General features: G+C 43.1%; 1 protein-coding gene across 4 annotated transcripts in view; it reads left to right on the forward strand.

Annotated features, from left to right (window-relative positions):
* Positions 1-1,271: 1,271 nt before the first annotated feature.
* The window catches only part of odf2a (outer dense fiber of sperm tails 2a), a 69,959-nt gene continuing 52,816 nt past the window's right edge, over positions 1,272-18,414 (forward strand). For 3 of the 4 annotated variants that reach the window (XR_007250227.2, XM_059638412.1, XM_048558740.2), the window contains exons 1-6: positions 1,272-1,351; positions 9,034-9,147; positions 9,504-9,623; positions 10,599-10,769; positions 13,186-13,373; positions 17,911-18,040. Coding sequence is in view for 3 of the 4 variants with exons in the window: in XM_059638412.1 (XP_059494395.1) it covers positions 1,349-1,351; positions 9,034-9,147; positions 9,504-9,623; positions 10,599-10,769; positions 13,186-13,373; positions 17,911-18,040 (726 nt within the window). In the remaining variant the exon portion in view is untranslated. The remainder of the gene's footprint in view (positions 1,352-9,033; positions 9,148-9,503; positions 9,624-10,598; positions 10,770-13,185; positions 13,374-17,910; positions 18,041-18,414) is intronic. The other variant, XM_048558741.2, reaches the window with a different exon arrangement.

Here is an 18,414-nt window from a genome sequence, read left to right on the forward strand (position 1 = left end):
AATGAGCAGCATTGGAATAGGAGCAAGGCAAGAAGGAAACACACACACATATATGAATAATAGAATATCCATTTTCCCCCTCGTGTTGTTATGATTTAATTTGCTTTGATTTAAATGATGATCATTCCTTGATTCTGATGAAATGTTACATCTAAAATGATCATTTACAAGCAGGAGAGTTGGCTGTGTTCCTGGCCAATGTTTATTCCTCAGACAACAGGAACACTGAGGATATATTACTCTGGTCATCTTCACGATGCTGTAATGTGTGAGCTTGTGAGTTAAATTGGCTGTAGCGTTTCCTATGTTACAATAGTGACTACATTCAATATATGTGTGCTCACCTACTTCTAACTTTTTTACAAATCCACCATTGGCAGTGATAGGTGTCTAAAACCATGAGCCCTTGAATTCCCTCACAAACTCTCTCCACCTCTAACCCACTTCTCCTAAACTTACCACTTTTGATCATGAATTCGGTCAGCCATCTTAATATGCCCTTGTACAGCCTGGTGTGAAAGTTTGTGAAACTTTAAAGTTCTGCTCAGATGCTGTCAGACCAGCCGAGCTTCTCAACATTTTCTCTTTTTATCTCAGAGAAAGTGCTAGAGAAATTCAGCGGGTCCAGAGAAAGCAGCTGGAGATACAGACTTAGAGATAGTAAGAACTGCCGCTGCTGGAATCGGGGGTAAGAGTGTGGAGCTGAAGGAGCGCAGCAGACCAGGTAGCATCACAGGTCATTGTTTTAAGTGTAGCAATGATCCTTCTTCAGCATTTTCTCATTTTTGTTCCAAAATTTCCAACATGATGGTTATTTTGCCTTCATTTCCCCATAGGATCGTTTTTATTTCAATTCAAGCACAGCCTCCTTTCTCCCATACTCCATACCTGGGCTAATAAGGGCAAGTGAGATAACAAGGTGTGGAGCTGGATGGACACAGCAGGCCAAGCAGCATCAGAGGAGCAGGAAAGCTGACATACCGGGTCCAGGCCCTTCTTCCTGCTCCTCTGATGCTGCTCGGCCTGCTGTGTCCATCCAGCTCCACACCTTGTTATATCCAGCATCATCAATGAGTGCCGTGTGTCTGAGGTCCAGCCAGGCAAGGCTCTGGATGTGAGTCGGTTACCACGGCAACTGTAACCCGGAAGGGAGCCGACAATGGGGGCGGGTGGGCAAGGTCAAGGAAGGAGGCCAATGGGAGCCCGGCAAAGACCGTTGGTGGGGTTCGAATGCGCCAATCGGAATCGAGGAGTGCGCGTCCGGAAGTGACGTGACACGGCGGCGGGGCCTGGAAGCTGCCAGTCTGAGTTAACCGCCGTGGTCGGTTGCGAGTGACGGGCGCTTCGTATGGTAAGGAGCTGGGTATGGAGGCTCTTAGCCGGTTCAAGGGTAGCAAGCAGGCGGTAACCCAGTCCCCGCCGCCGCTGCGTGCCGCTCCCGTGGGAAACTGATGGACCCTGGGACAACGAAGGGGCGCTATGACTTGTTATGGGGAGGGGGCAAGAAACCTGGCGGCCATTTTTGTGCACAGCACGATCCCACTTGAGCTGCTGGCTTTTTATCTTTGTGCTGTTGATTTTTTTTTAAAAATAAATTTAATCCCAAGGCATATGGGTGTCTCTGGGGAGGCCATAAGGGTTGTGGGTGCCTGGAACACTGAATTGAAAGGGTGGTGTGGGCAGGACCCCTTGAGATGTTTGGATATCTTGTCATCAATCTGTGCAGAGATGTTACCTCTTAGAGGTGATGAGACTTGAACCCAGGCCTCCTGGCTCAGACACCCGCATTAATCCTGAAAATGGGCCTTTGCTGAATTAGAAAAGAACCAAAAGAACTGCGGATGCTGTAAATCAGGAACAGAAACAGAGTCCCTTGAAAAGCTCAGCAGGTCTGGCAGCATCTGTGGAGGAGAAAACAGTTAACATTTCGAGTCTGGTGTCACGAGGTCTGAGGAAGGGTCACCGGACCCGAAATGTTAACTCTGTTTTCTCCACCATAGATGCTGCCAGACCTGCTGAGCTTTTCCAGCAACTTTGTATTGGTTCCTTTTGATGAATTACCTGCTGTCAAAGTAGCCAATACACTGCCCAGGAATTGAACCCGGGTCGCAAGAGTAGGAGTCTTGCATGATGCCACTAGACCAGTGGTGTGGACTGAACGAGGTAGTGTTTAGATTAGTTTGAATATCATAGTGTTCAAAGCTGCAGGTTTAGTACTGCAAAATGGAATTAGAATAGATAAGTGCCTGATGATTAATGGGGACCAGATGAGCTTTTCTGTACTGTTTAAACACTGTCTCTAGCATTTGCTACTGTTCTTAATTGCCATTGAACTTGATGGCTCACCTGATGATTTTAGAGGATAGTTGAGAGTCTACCACATTGTCATAGGTAAGAAGGTGTAAGCAGGGTGATCACCTGTTCTAGATATTATGAGACCATCTTGTATTTGAGACAAGTTGCTTGCAGCCAGGATGCTTTTTGACCTTTATATTTTAGATCGCTGAGACTTGCACAGTCTAGTGTGCTAGTGGATGTGTGCATTGTGCTATCCCTTTGGCAATCCACTCGCTCAGCCTGACTAGCCACCAGCTCTTGCACAAGTTTGTCATCCTACTTTCCAGCTCTCACAAGCTCACTAAGCCCCTCCTGACCCACCTTTGGAGTAGCCCATGCCAAAGTGTCCCTTACTGCGTACCCTGAGAGTTGATCAGTCGACTCCCAAGTAGGCTAAGTTGGGCAAGGATGGCAGATTTTCTTCTTAAAACGCAATAGTGAATGGTGACCATTAATGAGATCTGCTTTCAATTTAAGATTCATTAATTAAATTCAAATTCCAGCAGCTACTGTTAACCCAGGGCATTTGCTTGTGTCTCTAGATTACTGGTGTAGTAACATTATTTTTATCCTACTTTTCCCCCTACATGTTATTGAGGGATAAGCATTGGTCTAAACACTAGCATAGACTGCTTCCCATTTCCAACCCCCATATTCCTGGCATGAGGTGCAGTTCAATTATACCTGCCATACCCAGTGGCTAATGTGGACCCTTATGTAACCCAACCCCATTATTTTAAGGTAAAATAGTGTTCCTTTGGGGAATCTGTCCAACCACCATCACCACATCCCTTCCCTAACTTCTATTAACTGTCATTTCATGTTCACCTTCTCAATCTATACTGTTGACTGCTTGGAACCTGGACCAGAAATGTCAGTATTTCCCTATTCCCTTCCTGTTTAATGTGCTTCATCTTGACTCTAATCCCTTGGCTACATTGTGGCTGGCTGACCAAATCCTGTTCTTCTGTGGAAAAAGTGGACTGCACTTGAAATACTTTATCCATGGGGCAGCACATCTGACAGTGAAGTGCTGTCTTTTGTACAGTGCTGAATGTTAGCTTTGAATGTATGCCATTAAGGAGTATCCATGTTTGGCTAAAAAGGGCATTTCCTTGCAATATTTGAGCTCACCTTGATTTTATGCCTTAATATGTATTAGAAATCTTGCATAGATGGTAATTGTAAACAATTCCCTTAGTAAACAAAAATACTTGTATGACTTGGAAAGTACAGAATCCTTTAAAAGATGAGATTCCCAGGCTTTTGTTTCTGCTCGATTCTAACGAAGTAAGATTTTGATTTAGAAATGATGTATAGCATTAAGCAGACGTAATATAGTTTGTACTGTTCCAGTATTTTACAAGAATGAAGTGTTTTGATTTGAGGTTACAGAACAGGAAATGTTGTAATTTTAATATTTAATAAATGAGTTTTGAAATGTTGATGCTTTAATTGGAAACCTGTGAATGTGTTTGAGAAAACAAAAAAATTAACTTTTAAAACCTCTCACCTCACTGACCATTCCCCACCATGCCTATCTGCACTCATCTACCACCATCCCTGCCTACCTTCCACAGCCCCACCCCTCCTCTCCCTATTTATTTCGGAGCTCCCTTACCCCTCCTCATTTCTGAAGAAGGGTCTTGACCCAAACCGTCAACTTTCCTGCTCCTCTAATGCTGCATGGTCTACTGTGTTCCTCCAGCTCCACACTGTGTTATCTCTGACTCCAGAATCTGCAGTTCTTATTATGTCTAGCATTGCATATATTGTTTTGGGGGTTGAGAATGTTCCCACAATACAAGACTTTTCAAACTGCACTGTACCATATTGCGATAGCATTTAGGACTAATTCATCAAGCAAGGCCATTTGTGAATAGCCTTGCTTCAGTTTTAAGATAATCTCCCCTATCTTGATTCTTGCAGCAGAGGAGATTGTTTCACTCTTCCATTGGGATCTCTTCCAGCGCAGGTGGAACGTATTTAGGAAGGATAGGTTGCATCTAAACTGGAGGGGCACAAATATTCCGGCTGGGAGCTTTGCTGGTGCCGCTTGGCAGGGGTGTGGGAACCAATGGAAAGGTGAATGGACTGAAAGGGGACTAGAGAATAAAGCCTTTAAGACTCAGTGGACGAACAGACAGGGTGTGGCTGCTGATCAAAGCGGGTCTGGTGGACTGAAGTGCATCTGTTTCAATGCAAGAAGTGTCATGGGTAAGGCAGGTGAACTTGGAGCTTGGATTAGTACTTGGAACTATGATGTTACTATTACAGAGACTTGGTTAAGGGAGGCACAGGATACAGATGTATCAGGCAAGATAGAGGGAGATATAAAAGGGATGGGGGAGTTGCACCACTTGTTAAGGAGATTATCACAGCTGTACTGCGGGAGGACACCTTGGATGGCTCATACAGTGAGGCAATATGGCTAGAGCTCAGAAACAGGAAGGGTGCAATCACAATGTTTGGGGTTAACTATAGGCCCCTGACAGTCAGCAGAAGATAGAAGAACAGATATGTAGGCAGATTTTGGCAAGATGTAAAAGTAACAGGGTTGTTGCCATGGGTGACTTTAACTTCCCATATATTGACTGAGACTCATTTAGTGCTTGGGGCTTGGTTGGGGCAGAGTTTGTAAGGAGCATCCAAGAGGGCTTCTTGAAACAGTATGTAGATAGTCCAACTAGGAAAGGGGCCGTACTGGATCTAGTATTAGGGAATGAGACTGACCAGATGGTTGACATCTCAGTAGGGAAGCAGCTTGGGAACAATGATCGCAATTCAATAAGCTTTAAAGTACTGATGGATAAAGATCAGTGTAGTTGTCAGGTAAAGGTGCTAAATTGGAGGAAGGGTAATTACAACAATATTAAGCAAGAACTGAAGAATTTAGAATGTAGATTGGAGGCAGATGTTTGTGGGCAAATCAACAAACGGTATGTGGGAGGCCTTCAAGTGTAAGTTGGTCGGAACTCAGAACCTGCACATCCCTTTTAAAAGTGAAGGATAAGTATGGTAAGTTTAGGGAACCTTGGAGAATGAGAGATATGGTGAGCCTAATCAAAAAGAAAAAGGGAAGTGTTTATTAAGGCTAGGAGACTGGGAACACATGAAGAAAGGGTGGAATGCAAGGAAAGTCAAAAGAAACTTAAGCAAGGAGTCAGGAGGACTAAAAGGGATCATGAAAGATCATTGGCCAACAGATTTAAGAAAAATCCCAAGGCTTTTTGTACATATGTAAAGATCTAGAGGGTTGGCCTAATCAAGGGCAGGAAAGGGAATTTATGTGGGGAGCCAGAGGAATTGGGTGAGGTATTAAATGAGTACTTTGCGTCAGTATTCACCATATAGAATCATAGAATCCCTACAGTGTGGAAAAAGGCCCTTTGGCCCAAGAAGTGCACACCAACCCTTTGAGCATGCCACCCAGATCCATCCCCCTATAACCCAGCTAATCTACTAACCCCTGAACACTACAGGCAATTTAGCTGAGCCAGTCCATCTACCCTGCACGTCTTTGGATTGTGGGAGGAAACCAAAGTACCTGGAGGAAACCCATGCAGACACGGGGAGAATAGAGAAGGACTTGGTGGATGATGAGTATGGGGAAGGGCGTGTAGATAGTTTGGGTCATGTTGAGATCTAAAGGGAGGAGGTATTAGGGGTCTAGAAATATGTTAAGGTAGACAAATCCCCAGGGCTTGATGGGATATAGCCCAGAATACTGATAGAGGCATGGGAGGAAATGGCTGGGGTCTTGAGGGAAATCTTTGTATTCTCACTCACTACAGGGGAGGTCCCAGAGGATTGGAGAATAGCCGACATAGTTCCTTTGTTTAAGAAGGGTGGCAAAGATAATCCAGCTAATTATAGGCCAGTGAGCCTTACATCAGTGGTAGGGAAATTATTGGATTAGATTCTTCAAGACAGGACTTACTCCCACCTGGAAATCAATGGGCTATTAGCGAGAGGCAACATGGTTTTGTAAAGGGGAGGTCCTGTCTCACTAACGACGTCACGGTGGCTCAGTGGTTAGCACTGCAGCCTCACAGCGCCAGGGACCCGGGTTTGATTCCAGCCTCGGGTAACTGTCTGTGCGGAGTTTGCAGGTTCTCCCCGTGTCAGCGTGGGTTTCCTCCGGGTGCTCCGGTTTACTCCACAGTCCAAAGATGTGCAGGCTATGTGGATTGGTCATGCTAAAATTGTCCTTCGTGTTCAGGGGTGTACGGGCTATAGGGGGATGGGTCTGTGTGGGATACTCCAAGGGGCAGTGTGGACTCGTTGGGCCGGAGGGCCTGTTTCCACACTGTAGGGAATCTAATCTAATCTAATCTAATCTAACTTGGTTGAGCTTTTTGAGAAAGTGATGAAGATGATCGATGAGGCTAGGGTAGTGGATATTGTCAACATGGACTTCAGTAAGGCCTTTGACAAGGTCCCTCATGACAGGCTGATACAGAAGGTAAGTTGCACGGGTCAGAGGTGAGCTTGCAAGTGGTTGAAAAAACTAACTTGGTTATAGAAGACAGAGGGTAGTGGTGGAATGGTGTGTTTCTGAATGGAGGGCTGTGACTAGTGACGTTCCTCAGGGATCGGTGTTGGGACCTTTGCTGTTTGTAATATATGTAAATGATTTGGAGGAGAATGTAACTGGTCTGATTAGTAAGTTTGCCGACGACACACAGGTTGGTGGAATTGCAGATAACAATGAGGACTGTCAAAGAATATAGCTGGATATAGATCGGTTGGTGTCTTGGGCAGAGAGATGACAGATGGAGTTTAATCTGGAAAAGTGTGAGGTAATGCATTTTGGAAGGTCTAATCCAGATGGTAAATATACAGAAAATGGCAAAACCTTTAAGAGTACTGATTGGCAGAGGGATCTGGGTGTAGCAGGTCACTGAAAGTGGCAACGCAGGTGGGAAAGGTAGTCAAGGCATGTGGCATGCTTCCCTTCATCGGCCCGGGCATTGAATTTTAAAAATAGAAGCTTAGGCCTCATTTGGAATATTGTGTTCAGTTCTGATTGCCACACGACCTGATGCATGTGGTGGCTTTGGAGAGGGCACAGAAAAGATTTACCAGGATGTTGCCTGGTATGGACAGCGTTACCTATGAGGAGAGGTTGGAGAAACTTGGGTTGTTCTCACTGGAATGACGGAGGTCAAAGGGGGGACCTGATAGAGGTCTACAGGATTATTAAAGGCATGGACAATCAGAAGCTTTTTCCCACAAGGCGGAAGAGTCAGTTACCAGGGGCCATGGGTTTAAGGTGCAAGGGGCAAGGTTTAAAGGTGATGTACGAAGCAAGTTTCTTTTACACAGAGGGTGGTGGGTGCCCGGAACTCGCTACTGGGGAGGTAGTAGAAGCAGATACGATAGTGACTTTTAAAGGGCGTCTTGACGAATATAGGAATAGAATGGCAATAGAGGGATACGGTCCCCAGAAGGGTAGCTGGTTTTGGTTGTGATGGGCAGCATGTCGGTGCAGGCTTGGCGAGCCGAAGGGCCTATTCCTGCACTGTAATTTTCTTTGTTCTTGTGTCTATGCAATCAGATCATTCTTATTTTATACACCTTGGTCAGACCATCTCTCAATTTTCTATCTTCAAGAAAATAAAAGCAAGTTTCTGCAACCTCCCTGCATAATTTAACTATCAAACCCCTGGCATAATCCTCTAAAATGAACAGTGGGACATTTTTCTGTTGAGGATTGGTCACAGTAGTTTCAAAGCAGATTTTGAAAAGATTAGGAGGTTTCAGATTCAGAAGAACTGGGAGAATTTTTTTTTTATTTTTACCTAACTGATCCATTTCCTCTCAAATTCATATAGGAAGCCAAGACCAAATGCACTCCAAGAATTAGAGCGGTCGTGTCTCACAACCCTCATTGAGTTTTTTGAGAAGGTGACCAAGCATATGGCTGAGGATCAGGCAGTTGATGTGCGTACATGGACTTCAGTAAAGCCTTTGATAAGGTTCCACATGGTAGGCTATTGGAGAAAATACAGAGGCACAGGATTGAGGGAGATTTAGTAGTTTGGATTAGAAACTGGCTTTCTGTAAGAAGGCAACGAGTGGTGGTTGATGGAAAATATTCAGCCTGGAGTCAGGTCACTAGTGGTGTCCCTCAAGGATCTGTTTTGGGACCACTGCTGTTTGCCTGCATCCAAGTCATTTATAAAAATGACATAGGTGGATGGGTTAGTAAGTTTGCAGATGACACTAAAGTCGGTGGAGTGGTGGACAGTGTGGAAGAATGTTGCAGGTTGCAGGGAGACTTGGATAAACTGCAGAATTGGGCCGAAAGGTGGCAAATGGAGTTCAATGCGGATAAATGTGAGGTGATTCACTTTGGGAAGAATAATAGGAAGGCAGAATACTGGGCCAATGGAAAGATTCTTGGTAGTATGGATGTGCAGAGGGATCTTGGTGTCCATGTATATAGATCCCTCAAAGTTGCCACCCAGGTTGATAGTGCTGTTAAGAAGGCTTGGAGCCATCTGATCCTTTCGGGATTGGAAAAGTAAATTGACTTTATCAATTGTGTATTCTGTTAGTATGGCCTGAATTCAACTTGTAGTTATGTTATTCTGTTCCAGTATGCTTTCTTGCATAGTCTAATTCTTTTGTTATAAACACCTTCAATTCTTAGAAGTGATGAAGTAATTTTTTTGTCTTCTTTTGGATCAGCTGAGAAGAGAAATGAAAACCAGATCATCTCCTCTGCTCCATGTTCATGTTGATGAAACCACCCCTGTCCATGTCCATGTTAAAAAGAGCCCAAAACCATCAAAGAAAGTTCAGGTAATCACTGATTAGACTCTTGTAAGTTTTAAAATAAAGTCTGTCTGTCCCTCTCACTTATTGTTTTATGCATTTGCATGCTTCCACCAATTTAGTAATGTTCTGTATCTATCTCCTCTTCATTTCCCAGTCTGTCCCTTTGTTAATGCAAGTAAAATAAATTTGAGTTTCATTAACTTAAGTAGCTGAAATTGCATTTTGTTAATTTGACTGAAAATTGTAGCTTCATGTCTGCCAAAAAATCATTAACTGCGCTGACATTGTGTAGTTTCTAAAGAGTTGCTTTTCAAAAAAGCTCACATGTTTAAGTGAGACCACATATTTGATGATTTAACCTATTTCCTTTCAATGTGTAGCAAAAGCTGAAAGGAGCCTGGGAATGTGGCAACCTACGAGAAACCAGTAAGGTCAAACCCAAGGTCCCATGGATTCCACCAGGGAAAACATCAGTAAGGGATGTTGGCTACAAATGGGAGGTTTGTGCCAAAGATTTGCTCAAACATAAAATGTAGAAAATGCTGGAGGTGGAAAATGCTCAGCAGTTTAGGCAGCTTCTGAGGAGAGGTCAAAACAGAGTTGATGTTTAAGTCCAAATACTCTTCCTCAGAATGTTGTTCTCTTCCAAAGACAAGTTTTGAATTCCAAGCATTAACTCTTTTTCTCTCTCCATAGATACTGCCAGTCCTGAGTTTCTCAGCATTTTGTTTCTATTTCAGACTTCCAGCATGTGCATATTTTGCTTTTGTTCTCAGTTTTGCATTATGGATTCAGTTTTGTTGTAATTCCTGCTTCACGGTGGCGCACAGGTATTCATAGAATATGGTATCAATCTGGAGCATGTGTGACACTGAAGTTGCCCTTACTAACACCTCTAGCCAGATTCCCACCTATTCTCTGTCAACTTGATGACATCCATAACTCTGTTGCCGAGTTCCATTCTCCCATCACACTTGTGCTCATTTACTCCTGATTAAGCAAAGTCTTGACTTTAAAAGTCTCTAAACTTTATTTTCATACCTCTGGCCTTGTTCCTCCCTATCTCTTAAAGCCTTTTCAAGCCCCATGACTCTTTGTGATGTTCCATTCTTGTTCAACTCTGGCTTCTTGAGTATCCTTCTTTTGTGTTCCATACTTGTTAACCTGCTTCAGGTGCTCATCCCCAAAGTTCTGTAATTCCCTTTCTAAATTTCTGGACATTTCTTTCGTCTTTTAAGATACTCTTTGAAACCTACCTGTTTGACAGCTTTTGACCATCTGCTTTAACATCATCTTCAGTGGTTTGGTATCAGATTTTACTTTAAAATGCTTCTGTGAAGTGCTGTCAGATGTTTTACTATGCGAAGGCCCAGAAATAATGAAAATCATCATGATGTTTTGACATGTTCTTACATCAGGTGTGGGGGCTGATAACCATATCAGTAAATATCGCGGTAATGCTACTTTTGTTCCAGGGCCCAACTCATCGTTTAGATATAACTCCAGTTGACACTCAGAAGTTCCATTCAACACTTCATTTGAGTGACCTCTCCACAGATGATGAGGAGGCTATACATGGGAAGATGAATGAGTATGAAGAGAAAATTGATTGTCTTATGAGCCAAGTGGGATCACTAAAAAATGAAGTAAGCTTTAGTAAAGTATGTGGGCAGATACTAATCAATTTCTTACCATCTTTTAAAAAAGTATGTCATCAACTCCATTTATTCCACATCTTCATACTATTATATTTGTCAGATGTCAAAGGTTCTTAAAGCTGTGCAAAATGAGGCAAATTGAATTACAGAGATAACACAGTGTGAATTTGGATGAACACAGCAGGCCAAGCAGCATCAGAGGAGCAGGAAAGCTTGATGTTTCGGGCCTAGACCCCCCCCCCCTCCAGAAATAGGGGAGGGGAAGGGGATTCTGAAATAAATAATGAGACGGGGGAGGCGCGGAGAAGATAGTGTGAGAGGAGACAGACAGGTCAAAGAAGCTGGATTAGAGCCAGTGAAGGTGAATGTAGGTGGGGAGTTAGGGAGGGGATAGGTCAGTCCAGGGAGGACGGACAGGTCAAGGGGGTGGAATGAGGTTAGTGGGTAGGAGATGGGGGTAGGGCTTAAGGTGGGAGGAATGGTTGGGGAGGCGGGGACTGGCAGGGCTGGTTTTGGCATGTGCTTGTGAAGTCCACATTGGGAACCCCACAGCCCAAGGGTATCAAGCGAAATATAAGGTGCTGTTCCTGCATCTTTTGGGTGGCATCATTGTGGCAATGCAGCAGGCCCAGGATGGACATGTCATCTGAAGAGTTGGTGGGGGGGTGGGTTGAAATGGTTCGCAATGGGGAGGTGTAGTTGTTTGTTGCAAACTGAGTGTAGGTATTTCGCAAAGTTGTCCCCAAGCCTCCATTTGGTTTCTCCGATGTAGAGGAGGCTACAACAGGAACAGCGGATACAGTATATCACGTTAACAGATGGGCAGGTGAATATCTGTTGGATGTGAAAAGTCTTCTTAGGGCCTGGGATCGGGGTGAGGGGGGAGGTATGGGGGCAGGTGTAGCATTTGCTCCGGTTGCAGGGAAAACTGCTGGGGGTGGTGGGGCTGGAGGGCTGTCCGCAGCAAACAAGGGAGTCACAGAGAGAGTGGTCCCTCCAGAAAGCACATAAGGGCGGGGAAGGAAAAATGTCTTTGGTAGTGGCGTCAGATTGCAGATGGCAGAAATGTTGGGGGACGATGCGTTGGATTTGGAGGTTGGTGGGGTGGTACGTGAGGACGAGGGGGATTCTGTTTTAGTTATTATTGCGGATAGGGGGTGCGAGGGATGAGTTGCGGGAAATGCGGGAGACACGGTCGAGGGCATTTTCGATCACTGGAGGCAAAGTTGCGCAACCACATGCCAAAACCAGCCCTGTCAGTCCCCGCCTCCCCAACCATTCCTCCCACCTCAAGCCCCATCCCCATCTCCTACCCACTAACCTCATTCCACCCCCTTGATCTGTCCATCCTCCCTGGACTGACCTATCCCCCCCACAACTCCCCACCTACATTCACCTTCACTGGCTCTAACCCCGCCTCTTTGACCTGTCTGTCTCGTGTCACCCTATCTTCTCCTTTATCCATCTTCTATCCACCTGTCCCTGTCTCCCTATTTATTTCAGAATCCCCTTCCCCTCCCCTATTTCTGAAGGAGGGTGCCAAACCGAAACATCAAGCTTTCCTGCTCCTTTGATGCTGCTTGGCCTGCTGTGTTCATCCTGCTATCTCCGATTCTCCAGCATCGGCAATTCCTACCATCTTTGTAACAAATTAAATTACAGATGGTTTTATATTTTAACTGGTGTTTGCAGGATGTTTAAATAATTTATCAGTCATTAATTTAATTTTATTATTGTCATCTGAAGGAATGATGTCCAGGGCAACAGTTAATCAGCTTGCTCTTTAATATAAATTGAAACATGCCAACAAGTTTGCCTTCATGAAAACATAAATTACTGACGAAACCTTCTAGGAGGTCACTGGACTGAAAACAGTAATTGTTTCTATACCCACAGTGACCAGACCTGCTGAATTTCTCTAAGTTCTGTCTTTGTGTGTTTCAGCTCTCAAGCATCTGCATTTTTGTTTTATTTAAGTTTAATGCCTTATCTGATGGCTGGCAGATCTAACCATTAGGGACCTGCACAGGTTTTTTTAAGAGTGGGACATGAAGCCATAATGTTCTGAGATAAGAGTTATTTTATAGGAGTTGAGTCTTGTTGTCTGTTCCTTGACAAAATTAAACAGATTTATTTTCAATTGCACTTCTTGATTGAGGTCAATTCTGTTTTTTTTATTTTAAAGCCATCGCTTGACTGTTCAGTGTTTCTCAGATCCTTTATAAAGCTTGGAGTGGGAATGAAGGCAAATCTGATTTATTAAAAATACTTCGCTTCTCATTAACTGCGCAAGTTAATCTGTATGTGTTTTTTGTTATTTATTCTCCTGAAGCCCTCAAATGATCCTTGTCATTTCCTCATCATTGCTATATGTGAATCTTGATTATGGTAATTAAAATTGTAGATTGAACTGAGGAAGAAAAATCACCTGTTGGAGCAGCAAAAGGAGGAGTTGAATGTGTCCAAGCGATTGATTGAAGAGAAAGAGGAGGAATTAGCTGAAGTCACCAAGGAGCTTGTTCTTACAGAGCACAAGAATGAACTACTTCAAAGAGACCTCGAGATGATGAAAGAGGATCCAGCTGTTTCCTGGTACAGAATTTGATGGATTTTCTCCCTGACTTTTCCTAGTACACTCCTTTTTGTGTAGCCTACCTCAACACTTGAAGCTACAGGTGTTGCCTTGCAGGATTTGTGTAGTTGGACAATTTAGCCAACCAGGCTGAGAACTGATTAGTTGTCCTAGTGAATTCAGTTGTTTGTGAAATTGATAAAGAACTGAGGTATCCAAAAGGAAGACATTGTGGATAGGCAAAAAAAACCCTGATTTTCTTTTCCATTACAAAGAACAAATAATGAGCTTGAAGAATAATGGAACCATGAGAGAGTACATCAGCGTAACCTTTGGACACAAATCATGCTTGCTTTAGATCGGTGTTCTTTCTAATTTCACTCCAAATGCCTACTTCCACCTATAATGTTAATTAGATTTCAGCAAAGCTTTTCAGACAGTACAAGAATAGTTTATTCACTAAGATTGGCAGCTAAGACATTGGTAGAATGCTCTTGAAATTAGTTGGAAATTGGTAGAAGCCAAGGAAACAAACACTGGTTGTGTACGGGGCTGATTCGGAATGGAGGTAGGTAACACATGGTGTATTAAGTGTCAGTACTGCAACTGCTGCTATTTGCAATGTGTCAGATAACTTGACAGCAGTTTAGGAAATGAAACCCTAAGTTTGTAAATGATCACAAATGTGAGGTTCTGCAAGCAACAGAAAACCAGCTTGTCAGGTACTGATGTACTGGGTGCACTGACTGATGAATGACAAGTATCATCTAACGTCAACAAATAAAACCAATTACATGTTTATTGTAGTAGAAAATCCCAAGGTACTTCACAGAGCCATTATAAACAAAGTATGACACTGAGTCAGATAAAGAGATAATAGATCAAGTAATCAAATGCTTGGTCAAAAAGTTTTAATTTTTATCTTAAAGGGGGAAAGTGAAGGAGAGAATCTGACGAAGGGTCTAGGCCCGAAATGTGGAGTGTCCAGGAATTGCAGACATAATCACAGTAAAGAGTTGCTCATTTAAATCCAATGAGGATTTTTTTCCCTCAGAACATAATGAATCTTTAGACTTCTTTACAACAGAAGGCTGTCGTGGCTGGGTTCAGTATTCAAAGCTGAGCTGGACAATTTTCTAACTTTTAAGGGAATTGAGGATTATTGGGAAAGGCAGTCAAGTGGAGTTGAGGATTATCTGATCAGCCATGATCTCATTTAATGGAAGAGCAAACTTGATGTACTGAATGGTCTACTTCTGTTCCTGCATCTTATGGTTTTGACAGATTGGCAACAGTCAGAGACTAAACCAATGAGAGGGATGGTGTTGTACGTAGCTAGGGAGCAGAGAAGTGATTTAAGACAATGGCTCAGTCTTCCTAGAGTGAGTGACTCAGCTCACCCGGTGTTTTTGATGGATAAGAAATCTGATAATATGGCAGCTGTGGAGGAATCTAGACTTTTGGTGGAGAGGTAGCGCTGGTGTTGCCAGTATATGTGTGAGTACCAGTGTTGTGCTGTTGGATTATATCATCAAAGGATAACAGATGAGCGATAGTAGGATCTGCAGATGAAGGAGAATCCAAGATAGCAAGGTGTAGAGCTGAATGAACACAGCACGCCAAGTAGCATCAGAGGAACAGGAAGGCTGACGTTTCAGAAGTCTGAATTTCTGAAGAAGGGTCTAGGCCCGAAACGTCAGCCTTCCTGCTCCTCTGATAACAGATGAGAAGTGGGTTAGGGTCAAGCATAGATTCCTTGGGGCCTAGTATAGGGAACAGTGTGTGAGCAGAAAGAGAAACTATTGCAAGTTATTATCTGACTGGAATTAGGAAAAAATGAAACCACGAGAGAAACCTCACTCAGCTAGACAACAATGAAGCAGAGCTGGAGGATAATACTGTAGCCAATCATGTCAGAACCTAAAGACAGGTCAGGAAGGATGGGGAGGGAGTTTCAGCAGTGCTTCACCTTTGTTACAGTCAAAAGGCTGTCGTTTTTAGCTTTTTAACACTGTGACAGGGCTGGAAACCTGATTGGAAGGAAGAAAATAGCAAGGAAAGAATAACAACCATTGGACAACCTAAGCAAAATAGTATTCCACAGTGGAGTTGTTGGTTGGTTCGCTGAGCTGACTGGTTTTCACGCAAATGTTTCAGCGCCCTTCTAGGTGACCTCTTCAGTGCTGTACAGCCTCTGTTGAAGTTGTTCTGTTCTATTCTCAATTTATATGGTCTAGTCTCTTATGGTAGATAGTTCAGTTTCCAATTTTACTCCATAGTGGTATGTAGATGGGGTCTATTTCAACATGTTTGTTTATGGTGCCTGTGGTAAACCAGGCTTCCAGGGATTCTTGTGCTTGTCTTTGTTTTGCTTGTCCTGGTACTGTTATGTTGTCCCAGTTAAACTGATGTCCTTTGTCGGAGTGAATAGATATGAGGGAGAGTTGATCATGCTGTTTTGCTGCGAGTTGGTGTTCATGTATCCTGCTGACAAGTTTCCTGTCTACCTGTGCTATGTAGTGTTTCTTGCAGTTGCTGCATGGTATTTTGTATATCATATTTGACCTGCTCATTGTAGGTATGGGGTCTTTCATCCTTGAGAGTAGCTGGTGCATTGCGGCTGATGGTTTGTGTACTATCATTATTCCAAGGATCATAGGAGTCTTGTCAGTTCTGATATGTTTCTACTGTAAGGTAGGGTGGCCAGTGTGTGAGGGCATACAGCATCATCTTGGTGTTGTTTATTTGACAGACATTGGTGGATGAAGCTGTTAGGATACTCATTGCTTGCAAAGACATTGTATAGGCGTTTTCTCTTTGTGCTGCTCTAGGATTTTGCGATGTGTTACCACTCGTTTAAATAGTTATGGCACAGCCCTGTTTGTGGGGGCTGGGATGGTTGCTGTTGCAATTCAGGATTTGATCGGTGTATGTAGTCTTTCTGTCTACACTGGTAAGGAATTCACTGTTGTTCGTCATTTCACCATTGTGTTGAGAAACCAGAGTTGGTTGATTGTTCTCCTCTTCCCTGCTGAATTTGATCCTAGTAAATTTCTATTCACTCCGACATAAAGGAACATCAGTTTAACTGGGATAACGTAACAGTGCTTGGACAAGCAAAACAAAGACAAGCATGAGAATTCCTGGAAGCTTGGTTTTCAACCACTCGTACCATAAACAAACATGTTGAAATAGACCCCATCTACATACCACTGCTGAGCAAAACCAGAAACACTACTACTCCACCATAAGAGACCAGACCATATAAATTTTAGAATGGAACAACAGTGAAAAACAGTGCTTCGATGCAGGCTAGACCACACTAACATGCCACTTAGAAGGGGGATGAAACGTTCGCATGAAAACCGGTCAGCTTGGCGAACCAACCAACACCTCCAGCCTTAAAACAAGCTACAGATGTTCGCTAAAATATTAAAGTATTCCACGGTATGGATATTTGGGAATACTAATGGATAGTTCATTCAAGCTGTCACAGTAATATGTACAGTTGGCAATTACGGTCCTGTCTAAAGACCATAGAACTGTGAAAACAATTGAGTACATATTGAGTGTTAATACAGCTACATTGACGTATGTGTATTTTTGATTAGGTGGAATAGAATTTTTTTTTTATCATACACGGGATGACGGCATCGCTTGCTAGGCCATTGTTTATGGCCTGTCCCCGATTACCCAGAGGCCTACTAAGAGTCAACCACACTGCTGTCAGTCTGGAGTCACAAGTGGGTCAGACCAGACAAGGTTGGCAGTTCCTTCCCTAAAGGACGTGAACCAGTTAGGTTTTTCCAACAATGGGCATGGATCTGTTGTCATTATTAGACTCTTAATTCCAGATTTTTATTGAATTCAATTTCCACTATCAGGTGGCAGAATCCAAACTCAGGTCCCCAGAATATTGTCTGGGTCTGTGGATAAGCGATAAGACCATTACGCCTCGGCTCCCCTTTGACAATTGAACAATAAAGCAATATGACTGTGATCATAGGATGTCATAATTCTAGAGACTGGAGGTGGCTGGTTGGATCACTATTATGTCTTCTGATGCTGCACATTCTTATTTTGTATCCTGTCCACCTATGTTTTTCCTTCGTCCTAAAAGAATAGCTCGTGATTTTGCTAAGATTGTATTTCTCTGGCACTCCCATCTTCACCTTAACTTGCCAAGTTCAACTCTGAAAATAAAGGCCATGAGTTGGATTGTTTAAATCTCACTTATTCCTAAGTCCTTCCTTTTATATTTGCAATTCTTCCATCTGCCATTATGACTTCAAACTAACTTTCATTTCTTTCCCCAACAAATGTTCCTGCATAAACCTCTTTGTTTCTGTAATAGTGGCTGTAATCTTGTTGTCCCACATCGTCTTTTCAGTTAATAGCCGCTCCCTGAGCTACCACACTGTGCAATTTTCAGAAAATGTAAAGTCTTTGTTTAATTTGAGCATAATATCCACTATTCTGTTTTCCTTAATTTGTTACTAATCAAAATGTCTTCTGTCACAAAACAAGCATATTCAAAACCCTTGTTGTTGTTCACAGCTTGGAGAAGAAACACTGGCACAAAGATAAGGACACCCTGTTGAAAATGCTGGTGGAGGCTGAAATGGATGGGGCAGCTGCAGCCAAACAGGTTGCAGCCTTGCGCAGTGCCATCAATAAATTACGCATGGTGAGTATCAATTTTCTTTTACGTTTCTTTCTCCTGCTTTGCGGTGTTTTTTTTAATAGTTAATTCCTGCTAATCCGATTTGCCCCATGTTACTAGTGGTGAATTGCAAATGCTCAGTACATGAAATGAAATTAATAGACAGAAAGGCTATTGGTTTGGCAGCAATCTTTCATATTTTTTGCTCTAATCAGTCTGTTCAGAGGTGTTATTACACACCTGTCTAGTAGTTGGGACTTGAACCCAGGCCTCCTGATCCTCGGATAGATGCACCACTGTGCCATGAGCCCACTGCAATTTGTTATTGATGGACTGACAACTTAATCACCTGTTGACCAACTCCCTTAAATTTTCATTGTTTTCTGTTTTTAACTTGG

This window comes from Stegostoma tigrinum, chromosome 29, assembly GCF_030684315.1.
Source record: "Stegostoma tigrinum isolate sSteTig4 chromosome 29, sSteTig4.hap1, whole genome shotgun sequence".
Classification (NCBI taxonomy): Eukaryota; Metazoa; Chordata; class Chondrichthyes; order Orectolobiformes; family Stegostomatidae; genus Stegostoma; species Stegostoma tigrinum.